This window comes from Podarcis pityusensis, assembly GCF_964106645.2.
Source record: "Podarcis pityusensis genome assembly, chromosome: 3".
Lineage (NCBI taxonomy): Eukaryota > Metazoa > Chordata > Lepidosauria > Squamata > Lacertidae > Podarcis > Podarcis pityusensis.
The window spans coordinates 32,157,415-32,169,417 of record NC_138026.1 but is presented as its reverse complement, the minus strand read 5'-3'; the positions used below and the strand labels follow the sequence as shown (position 1 = coordinate 32,169,417).

The following is a 12,003-nucleotide window of genomic DNA, read 5'->3' as shown; positions in this document are numbered from 1 at the left end:
GTGGCAACAGTCTATCACAAATTTGTAAACACAGGGGAACTCAATAGCAGTCTTGTGGTAAATTAGAGAACACCACATTTCTTGAGATATAGGCCGTGCACATACTGCTACCCAGAGTGGTCGGGGCAACTCAGTCAGATGGGCAGCATATAAATAAAAAATTATTATTACTGATCTGAATTGAGAAAAAGAAGCACCTAGCTGTGTTTTAAGCTGGTAGTGTGTACACAGACATAAACTCACATCACCCATCAGCGTGAGATGTTAATCTCAAAATGTCAGGGATTCAGGCAGAAAAGGCAGGAGAGTGAGTTCGGTACTGCTTAGTACTGCAAGACGTTGATTTGACACACTCCTCTGGGGAAGTACCAATGGCTGACATAGCTGTCAGTCACTTGGAGGGCACCAAGCTAAGGATTTCACAGAACTATCAGGCCCACATGCTACAATTTTACATTTTTACGGGTCCATTCAGATCACTCTCATTTGGGGTTATCTGGAGCATGAAGAAGTTTTCCCAAAGCCTCACCATCCGGAACTGCAGGGTGTTCTAGCCAGCAACACGTGGCACAGATATAGGGAATCGATTTAAGTTTTGTAGTCCACATATTTGGCCCCGCGTAGTCACCACAGATGAATACAGATGAAAGAGGCTTGGCTTGGCCATGGGGCAATCAAAATACTTCCAGCCTGCCTGCTGGAAGTGAGGTGTGGTCAATCCAGATGGGGGTTCCTGAGACTTACATCAAATAGGGTGAGCCCCCTCAGGGACCTTCTTCTGAGGGAGTTGCTTCGGCCCCACCCCACCCCCAAGCACACAGACATGGCCACTCCCCCCGGATCCCTTTAATGGGATACCCCAACATTTGGATGGAGGGGCAGGATTGCCCCAATGCTCAACCAGTTGTGACGATTGCTATGAGGTAGGCAAAACCACCGGGTCAGTGGCAATTAGCCCAGTGGGGAAATTCCTACCTGGCCCCCTTAAAGAACGGCGACCACCGTAGCCACAGCAAAGTCATTGACTATAAGCTTAAACTGAGGGTGGGTGGGCAGGGGGAAAATCCGGCGAAGGAACAAACAGGTAGTGCCTCAGGGGTGGGTTGCTTAAATGGGCAAGGGGCAGATCCAAAGGAAGCCTACCTGCTCCGTCGGCTCTGCCCCCTGGCACAGCCCAAGTCCCCAGCTGCATCCCCATTAGACAAAGCTGGGTGAAGGCCAGGATCCAGTTCCTGATAAGCCCCCACCGCTTATCAGGAAGGGCACCACTGTTCCAGTTCCCCCCCTCAGGGCTCTAGTAAAGCCTTTGCCATCCTGCAATGCTGCTGCACCAAAAGGGGTGAACGGACTTATCTGCATCTGCAAATGGGTAGCATGTGAACAGGCATCCAAAATAAAAATCTGTATTCAGAACCCACTGCATAAAACCAGCACAACATTTAAAGCCTCATCTTAAGCCTATCTACCTGGAAGCAAGCCACTGTGAGTTCAAAAGGGGCTTGCTTCCTCTAGCTATGCTATGGGGATTTCCATCTTAAACATGAAACATTTATACCAGGAGTACCAATACAATGATTTAAAAATTTAACATCCTAGCAGAACAGCATTATACCTACAGCAGTGTTCAAGTCCTAGAATGTTTTTTTAAAATATACAATAGGCCATTACATTCAAAAAGACTTCATACCTGTTCTCTGTAAAGGAAATTAAAGGAGGAACTGTCTCTCACATTTCTTGCCTCAGTCTGTTCTCCATGTTGTATGGGTTGCTATTTACAAGGGGGGGCGGGAACCAAATAAAATAATGCTGTAGATTTATGCCTGTGTCTTAGGGAATTAATATATTTCTAGCTAGAGATTCCATTAATGGGATATTCTAGGAGTAGGCAGTTTGTGTGGGCATAGGAAGAATTTGGGACACAAAGGCTCAGCTTGTTCAGCTACATCCAGTTGCTAAAATGTGACATTGTTAAAGGCAAAATGGCTGCTTCCTAAAGTCATGGGCCAGAGGTGTCAGCAAAAGATTTTCACTGGGCAAGATATTTATATGAAACTGTTAAGATAATTAAAACCTTTATTTTCCCAATATTAAATATGCTGGATCCATTATATAGAATACAATGAATCCACTTATTCCTGGAGGTTTGATGTGGCTTTGGTTATGGTGTCCCTCCTGATGTTGTTGAACTCCCAGTGTGGTGTAGTGGTAAAGAGCGGTGGACTTGTAATCTGCTGAGCTGGGTTCGCTTCTCCGCTCCTCCACATGCAGCTGCTGGGTGACCTTGGCCTAGTCACACTTCTCTGAAGTCTCTCAGCCCCACTCACCTCACAAAGTGTTTGTTGTGGGGGAGAAAGGGAAAGGAGATGGTTAGCTGCTTTGAGACTCCTTAGGGTAGTGATAAAAAGGGATATCACATCCAAACTCTTCTTCTTCCCATCATCCCAGACCACAGGCCATGATAGCAGGGAGTGATTGGAATTGGAGACAACAATATCTAAAGAGCCACAGTAATAATTTTTGGAGTCAAATGAAAGTTGTGTCCTGTTTTAATCCCAGTATTTTGTAGTCCTCTCTTTTAACATTTGCAATAAGGCGCTTATGATTATCTTTGCAAGATAGTGCAAAAATGGTTTTCTGTTTTCTTTTTAAGTATTGCTTCCTAAATTGTATCCCATTGAATGATGCTAACCTATCTTTCTTGGTTTAAATATTCAGCAATTGACATATTTCAGTCCATAGAAGGCTTAAGGGCTTTCACAGTTATCCATAAAAAAATTCTGGTGAACAAATAAATCGAATGAAACATACTTAGACAGCACTTGAATGTTCTGTATTGTGAAAGTTTTAAAATCTATCCTTTTATTTCCTTTCAATTTTTTGAAATATTAAAGTTCTACCTGCTCACTGCTTGCACGTAGCAGCTCTGCAATGAGACAGAATATTGTGTTACCTAAAAAAGCTAGGCACTTTGCCTAAGTGACTATTTGAAACATCAAAAAGTCATTTACCATACTGAACTACTAAGAATGCATTTTACCTATAATGGAAAATACTTCAGAATAGCAAAATGAGAGAAGAGAATAGATGTTAGAACTTTTACAATGCAGAAATTCAACAGAAATTCATTTATTTGTTTGTTCAACCAGAAGGTTTTATGGATAATTTTGTAAAAGCACTTAAGCATCCTATGAGATGAGAAAGATAGATTTCTGAACATTTCACTGGGGAAAATAAGTTATCATCATTCAATGGGATATAATTTAAGAAGTGACAGTTTAAAAGAAAATGATGGATGCATTGATTTTCAAAGAAGATCAGGAGCACTTTATTGCAAATGGTAAAATCCTATGCTGGGGTTCTAAACAGTAGGGTTGCCATATCTTGAAGAGCAAAAAAGATGGCAGCCAAAGGCGCTGCTGGCCTGAGCCAAGGAAAAAGGCACACGGGGCCACTGAACCCATGCACCTCTTTTTCTGGCTCAGGTTGGCAGCTTCTGTGGCATGCAGAGCAACCCACACCACCCACACCCGAGCCCAAGCCCAAGCAAAAAAAAAAAAATATGAATAAACCCCCCCAAAAACCTGACATTTCATTTTAAATTTTAAAATCCCCCCATGGGCATGCTGCCCCCCCAAGACATGTCTGTGATTTCCCAGACGTATAGGTAAAGGTAAAGGGGCCCCTGACCATTAGATCCAGTTGTGGCCGACTCTGGGGTTGCGGCGCTCATCTCACTTTATTGGCCGAGGTAGCCGGCATACAGCTTCCGGGTCATGTGGCCAGCATGACTAAGCCCCTTCTGGCGAACCAGAGCAGCACATGGAAATGCCATTTACCTTCCCGCCAGAGGGGTACCTATTTATCTACTTGCACTTTGACGTGCTTTTGAACTGCTAGGTTGGCAGGAGCAGGGACCGAGCAACGGGAGCTCACCCCGTCGCGGGGATTCGAACCACCGACCTTCTGATCGGCAAGTCCTAGGCTCTGTGGTTTAACCCACAGCGCCACCCGCGTCCCAGATGTATGGCAACCCTGTAAAACAGTCCACAACATTTAATTCTTAAACTTACTCCTAGGACAGAGATAGTGGCCCGGTGGCCATTCCTATGCATTGGGACTCCAACATCCATCTATCCCAGCCATTGTGTCTTGTGGTCTGGGCTGATGGGAGCTGTAGTTCAGCAACATCAGGAGGCATATCATAACCAAAGCCACATTAGACCTCTAGGACTAAGTGGATTCATTGTCTTGAAACCTATTCTATTATATTTTTTTATTCCGCTGAAGGATTCAAGTGCCACCTGCTTGTTGCTCACACATGATGACAGCTCTACAGATAATGACACAGATTATCGTGTTACCTAGAAAAGGCACACAGCTTTGCCTAAGTGAATACTTGGAACATCACCAGTCTGTAGCACTGATCATATGAAATTACAAAGGATGCATTTTATTTTACCTACAATGGGAAAAGGGAGGGAGACAACGCAAGTGAATGTTGCTTCTTTTAAGGCACAGAATTCTTGCTTTGCTCGTTTGGACCTATAAAACTTTGTGTGTTTTATATGAATAACAATGGTTTAAAATATTCGTGTGTAGGTGTATGGTGCTGGCATAAACTGAGAATGCCCTTCAGAATGGAAGTCAGCCACACAAAAACTGCTTTACTGTAACAAAACTCAAGTGATTGTAAAGTAAAAAAAAGTGCCTAGCAAAGTCATCTTGGTGTTTTTAAAGAAAATTGCTCCAAATCGAAACACTTCTACAAAGATTATGCTACAGTGTATCAGACCCCAAATAAGCTGATGGTTAAAATTATGGCCCTAAAGTGTCTCGCCTAGCTGGCTTCAAGGAATCTGCACAAGAGAAAAATGCAGTTTTGAAAGTAATGTAAGACCCTATAATAATATCTTATTCTTCATGATATATTTATAAATTTATAAAATTGCCATTATGATAACATAATTGCTAAGACAATTTAAAATGTTTTATAACAAGATCTCTGATTCAAATACACTGAGACAGTTCTCACTCAGGTCTCTACTTAAGAAAACAGGAAAACGCCTTCTACTGATTCGGACTGTTGGTCTACCTAGCTCAGTATTGACTACAGTACACTTATGGAAGCAGGTCTTCTGTTTTTTAGGCTGAAATTGTTTCCCAACCCTACCTAGTGATGCTGCCAGGGACTGGACCAAGGACCAATGCTCTATCACTTATTAGAAATCCATGTTTTACCTGCTTTTCAAAAACATCATAAATAATAGCTGTGTCCCAGAGCCAATTGGTCAAATGTTACTGGTTCCATTCAGACAAGCAACTGGTTTGGGGGATGAGGAGCTGATTACATGATGCTAATGCTTCCTTTAGGACTTGGATAAGAAACATCTGGTTGCCCAGATGTTGTTGGACTCTAACTTCCACCAGCCCCAACCAGTATGGTGAATGGTCTGGTGCTTATTTTACTTAAAAGCATTGATAAACCGCTTCATGTTTTACAAATCTCTAAGCACTGTGCCATGTAAAAACCACTGGCGTCATTAGAACAAAAATACAACCCAAAACCAATAAAACAGCAGCATATCAGCATATAAAAACAAATTAGGAATTCAAGGGATTCAAACATGGTTCAATCTTCTAGGTCAAGGAAAGCCTGAGCAAACAGATATATCTCTACAAGATGTCTGAAGCAACTGGTGGTTGCCATTTTATACATGGCTGAGGGAAGAGTATTCCATAGTACAGGAACAAAAGCAGAGAAAAGCCTATTTTCATATCACCACCCTATGATATTCTGTAGGATCTGGTGCCATGAGTAGAATGCCCTCAGATAATCTAAATGAGTTTACTGCCCAACAACATCTGGAGGGCCATAGATTCTCTATTCCTGTTTTAGGGGAGCTGAGAACCCAAGGTTTTGAGAGCTTATTGTTCAGCTTCACACATTCACCCAGCCTTGAGGGAGCTTATTTCCACCAGTGCTATCACAGTATTGCTCCTGTGTGTCTCTGTGTGTAAAGCATCCATGTGGGAAGAGCAGCTCACATATGGTTTTCCTAGCCAATCAGCAACTTCCCTTCTGGAGGGCTGCCAATCAGGTGGAAGATAGTTATGAGGTTGGTTGTACACAGCACCAGCAGCAAGCATTTCCCACACAGCTGGTTGAACATGTGAAGAGGACCTTTATCTTAATGACCTCTGTTAACAGCACAGTACCTACATCAAATCAGGAGCTTTTAGAAACAAGAGAAAGATCAAAGGAAGAGCTGTCACTTAACTCTCCAAGGCAATCATCCAGGCTTGTTTTCTATTTCCTGAAGTTTTTTTGGAACATCTCCCCCCCCCCTTTTTTTTTACACATCTAACAAGGGAATACCATGAACCTGCATTTACCAGTTATGTCTGAGAAAAGAGCAGCGTAATTAGTCCCTCTGGGATAGATCCACTTAGCACAAATAATTGACAACTGCCTCAGTGGGAAACCAAAAACATTTTCGGCTAAAAATGTCACACAGCTTTAGCTCAGTGTTTATCCTGGGTGCTAGAAAGAGCCATCACCTTTAACAACCACAGTAGCAACAGCGCCACCGGCCCTCTTCTCTGGGCTCACCCATTTGGCATTCTCCCCAGTGAAGAGGGCAGGGCTCCTCCACCTTTGCAGTGCAATTCCAGCAGCTTATCATGTAAGCTGCTCCAGCTGAAATTCCCTTTTTTTAATACAAGCATTAAAAGGGTGGGAACTCTGTCCTCCTTTTCACCCTATCAGAAGTATCATTTCCTCCACTCCTCAGTTTTTTGCTTCCCCCCTCTGAACAACCATTCAGCGTTCTGTTGTCCTTACTGGGACTCCGGGTTTCTCACAACGCTGCCGGATGCATTGTTTAGCGTTGTTCACATCACTTTGCAAGTAGCTCACAGCGGTTTTCTCCGCTCCCTCCCTCAATTAGCATTTCCATGCCCCATTGTGGTCCCATTCGCAGTGACCCCTCCCCTGGCAGCAAGGCCTGGTCTAAGGTGAGCAAACTGGACAAGGACAACGTTCTCGGATTTGAAATTGGCCACAACTTTATTGATTCCAGAAGTAGATAGGATTTGGCTTAAGCATTGGGTTTGTATCCCTCCTTAGTCTCCTAGTGGAGGCAGGCATGACAGGGTCGATCATGGGACCAAGGCCTGCCCCCAAGACCCAGGATTTAAAATTGGGACTGGCAAGAACTATCGTCCTACTCTGCGTCCAGAATGAGGATTTCCAAACTGTTGGTCACCCATCCCACCGTTGCTCCTGGGGGTCATGACCCGTTGTGACAGGCCGCAACTGCCGCCCACCCCAGGACTGGGTAAGTAGTCATTGTGTACATGCATGCAGGTATTTCTCTGCACAGCCATTAAATATATATATATATCTTGAGGTACAAATTTTCCAATATACTAGACTTTCAGAAAACAATGTTATTCTCCCCCCTTTTAATTGTTTAAATGTAAATCTCTGCCAGCACCCCACTGGTAAAGTAGAAACTAAGTTGACACAGAAAGGAAGTGGAATGCTCCACTGTGGTGTACACTCACTGCAATGTCACCACAGTAGGGGACAACCACTGGAAAAACGTACTGTTCACATGCACATCACACATATGTGGGTTGAAGTGTAAATTCATTCCGTTTTAAAATCTCTCTTTGCATCAACCCTGGCTTGTGAAAAAACAAAACTCAGCAACTCATAGAATCAAACAGGATATATTTGGATTGAGTTTGACATCATGTGTACAAAACTGACAAGGAACAAACCAACATGCAGAGTGCACTGAATACAGACTAAACTCTGGTGTGTGTACACAGCCTTAGTCCTTATTGGGCCTTTTCTGCTGTTTTGACTCCATTAGGGTTTCTTCCCCCATTGAATATTTTATACGTCTGCACAATTTGTGAATCCCCCAAACCTTCTGACACCTCCCTTATGTGCATTGTCATAAAGGGTGCTGTTTTGCTACAAACTCCGTGTGCAAGTTCAATAATACAAAGATGCATAGAGGAGACTTTTGCACCCAAATGATAGGCTCACAGAGCTTTCCCATCAACTAAAATGAATGAGAATACAGTAGTACCTCGGAAATCGAATGGAATCTGCTCCAGAAGTCCGTTCAACTTCCCAAACATTTGGAAACCAAGGCACGGCTTCTGTTGGCTGCAGGAAGCTCCTGCAGCCAATCGGAAGCTGCGGAACCCGCGTTGGACGTTCGGGTTCCAAAGAATGTTCACGCTCATTTCCAGGCTTGCAGCATTTGGGAGCCAAAATGTTCGACTTGAAGGCGTTTGACTTCCAAGGTACGACTGGAGTCTTGTAAGTAAGGGACACTGTATGTACATCAGAGACTTCATCTGTAAAGCATCTCTGGACCGAGACATTGTTAAATTTTCCTCTGCTTTCTGTAGCTCTTTTATTTCATTTACAAGAGGCAAGAGGGTAACATCACATTTGGAAAGTTTTAAAACATTAATATGAACTGATGTAACAGGAAAGCATATGCCCATTCTATTCATCAGTTTAAAATAGCCAACTGATTCTAATTTAAAATCTTATTATTATTCTACAGCTGAGTTGCTGGAGATTGTTTACTCTTTTCTACCCCAGTCTGGCGATTTTCTAAAATCATGTGAGCTGTGTCAGTGATGTTAAATAGGCCACTATAAAATCTGTAATTCAATGAGGAGGAATTTGGAATCCAGCAGTAAAAGTTATTAAAATGGAAGGGAGTAACTTTAGATTAACATCTGAAAATGGAGGCAAGGCTGGGGGCTTTGTAATTGTCTCACATGCAGGCTTAGAGTCAACCCAGCTGTACTCCAGGGATAATCAATATACAAGGAAACATTATTTTCACAGGAAGCCACGGCCAATTTCTGAATACATTTTATATGCTAATTCTAACAGTCTGTCTGCTTTCCCAAAGCTCAGAAGAAGGAAAATTGTGATCTACTGGTAGATCTTGGAGGTGATTTGCAGTAGATCAGCAAGAGGTGGATTTTTAGTTTTACTCATATCCATTTAACAACATCAAAAGCCTCGGGGTGGGGGGGGGGGAATTGCCAAAAAGTAAGACAACTGAGAGGGAAACCAAGCATGGAGTGAGATGAGTTTTGATCCTGAAAACAAATTCTAGAGCTGAGCACATGCTTGGAAGCAACCTAGGTCTCAACTGAAGGTGTATAAAAGTAAGCATCTCCAAGATATTTTGCTGGTAATGGATAATATGATGCTCCACTCCATGTATAAAAGGCAACTAAACTCAGGGCCACTCCATCTATGAAGCAAGGTGAGGTAACAGCCTCAGGCAGCAAGATATATAGAGACAGTTGTTCCCATTGTAGATCTTTAATCCCTGCTTGTTTCTTATGTGTTGTTGTTGTTGTTGTTAGTTTCTCTTCCACCCTTCATCCAAGGATCACAGAGTCATTTACAATATAAGAACACATAAATGCATATCATAGTAACAAACAAAAATAATACCCCTCACAAACTCAGTTTTAAAGGCCATAGGTTGTTTAATTAGCCAAAGGACGAGAAGAGGAATGTTTTTGCCTGGCACCTAAAGATATGTAATGAAGGCGCCAGGCAAGCCTCCTGAGGGGGAGGTGTTCCACAAGTGGGGAACCACCTCAGAAAAGTCTCTCATGTTTCCACCCTCCAGACTTCTCTCAGAGGAGGAAAACAAAGAAGGTCCTCAGGTGATGATCACAGGGTCTGGGGTGGAATGGAGTATCCTGCAGAGTAGCAAATCACACTCCAAAAGTTTGTTGCAGTTCCCCACCACTCTGTCCTCAGTTTCTCCCCACCCACTTAAAATCCCTGCTTCATATCCAAATTTCTCTCTTTAGCGAAAGAAGCATTCTCAGGGTCATGGCAAGCCAATTTACTAGGGGCAGCAGGGGCACCTGCTACCACCCTCCCCCAGGACTGCCAGCAGTCTGTCCTTACTTGCTGGCACCACAGAGAAGCACTCTCAAGTCCTGGGAGATTTTACGGAGCCTGTAGCAATGTCTCGTGATCCAGTAACAGAGGTTCAGCTTCAGTCGGTGGGTGGCTAAAACCAGGCCTGGCACTCTAGCCAGCTGCTAGCCTAGCCAGATCCCAGTGGTGATGGGTTGCCTGGCCAGACAGCAGCCTCTGACTGCTTGCTTTCTCTTCTGGCATCTTTCACTTCAACTAGGGTTGCCCTATGTCCGGAATTTCCCAGATATAGCCAGAATACTGTAGCCGGAAACAGCGTCTGGGCGGAAATCGCTGAAATGTCCAGGAAAATCTGGACGTATGGCAACTGATGTTGGAAGTCTAGATTTTGGCAAATCTCCTTAAAAATAGGTAAAACTTTTTTTAAAAAGGCTCAATAACTTGCCCCCCCAAGAGCTAATCAACTTTCACTTTTTTTACAGAACGCTAAGGATGTCAAGAATTCTGTTAGAGATTCCTTGCCCTCTGTGCAGCACTATAATTCCCAAGGTCCTGTGGATACTGCCATAGAGTTAACATTATAATGTTCTCCACTGAGGACAGGAAGAGCTCTGTTTTGTATTTCCTTTTCGTCCCCCCCCCCCCACACACTATTGATATGCAAGTCTTTTCTTCTTCTTTCTCTCCTCAGTGCTGCCACTGTGACAGTTCAGTCAACTAGAGAGAGTCATGTAATAGCTGTTGTTGCTGGAGTCAAGTTCTGTCACTATTCTTAGAGTACCACACCCTACGGTGGAGGGTTAACATGCTATCCTGTTGATGAGTCATACAGATGACATCAAGGCAGGGCTAGGCTTCTACCTTACTAATTTTAACCAATAAACCAACTTCATTGCTGGAAGGGAAAGGGAAAACAGACAGAATATCTGTGTGATGCATGTGTGTTTCTGCCCCCTTTAACTACTAATTATGATTTAAACTAGTAAGATAATCAACAGGATGAAATTTACTAAATTCCACTAGTTCCGTGTCTTTGTTACCTTGTTTTAGACAACTGGAGAAAACCTTTCTAGTTCAGCAACCTTACTCAAACATAGCATAGCTACCTACATTTGTTTTAAAAGTTTTACTGGTGTTATCTGTGTTTCAAAGATTTTATGTATATTTGGGGTTTAAAAAAAATAGTTTTGTAGGTTTTAGCTGTATTTTATCTACCGTTTTAATGAGCCCTTTGATTAAGTGGTACATTAATCAATTAAAAAATCACAGCTTATATACCATTTGGATGCATGGTGGGGTCACCTTGCTGTTGGGACAGTTGACTGGTTTGAAGCAGAGATTCTTTGCAAATCGTTGCTCAGTCTCAGTTAGGAATGTAAGAAGGCATCGATTTCCATTCTGCCCATGGTGGTAAAATTCTACATAATTAACTGCATTATTCTGACATTAGGCCACATTGTTTCAGTAAAAAGAAGATTCAGTGCAGATTGGAGGGTAGGAGTCGTCAAGTACACATAATTTATGGACTGAAAACAATTGTGAATACCAATCAGATTCACTGGATTGATTTGCATGCCGGACATAGATGAATAAATGAACTTTGGCAATTTCTGCTCCTATTTTCTTCGGAATTCTCCGACATCCCTAGCCTGATACCAAATATTTCATTTGCTTTTGTAAAAATGTGTTGCTTTGAAGTAAATCAGTTATATAAGTACAGTGGTACCTCGGGTTAAGTACTTAATTTGTTCCGGAGGTCCGTTCTTAACTTGAAACTGTTCTTAACCTGAAGCACCACTTAGGTAGTGGGGCCTCCCACTGCCGCCGGGCCGCCAGAGCACGATTTCTGTTCTCATCCTGAAGCAAAGTTCTTAACCCGAGGTACTATTTCTGGGCTAGTGGAGTCTGTAACCTGAAGCGTATGTAACCTGAAGTGTATGTAACCCGAGGTACCACTGTAATTAACAAGTAGCTTTGGAAGGTGGAGGGTATGTGTAAAGTTTTTTCCCATATCCAGGGTGAAGTCCAAAGAGTTGAGAGTGATGTGTGCTCCATGT

The 12,003-nt window shown here is 42.9% G+C and overlaps 1 protein-coding gene across 7 annotated transcripts in view; it reads right to left on the bottom strand.

The window, feature by feature from the left end:
* Positions 1 to 12,003, bottom strand: part of MLIP (muscular LMNA interacting protein) — a 60,669-nt gene that overhangs the window by 43,858 nt on the left and 4,808 nt on the right. For 6 of the 7 annotated variants that reach the window (XM_080997982.1, XM_080997981.1, XM_080997980.1 and 3 more), the window contains exon 2: positions 1,688 to 1,768. The exons of the other annotated variant lie outside the window; for it this stretch is intronic. In XM_080997982.1, the coding sequence (XP_080854108.1) occupies positions 1,688 to 1,768 (81 nt within the window). The remainder of the gene's footprint in view (positions 1 to 1,687; positions 1,769 to 12,003) is intronic. 7 annotated transcript variants of the gene reach the window in all.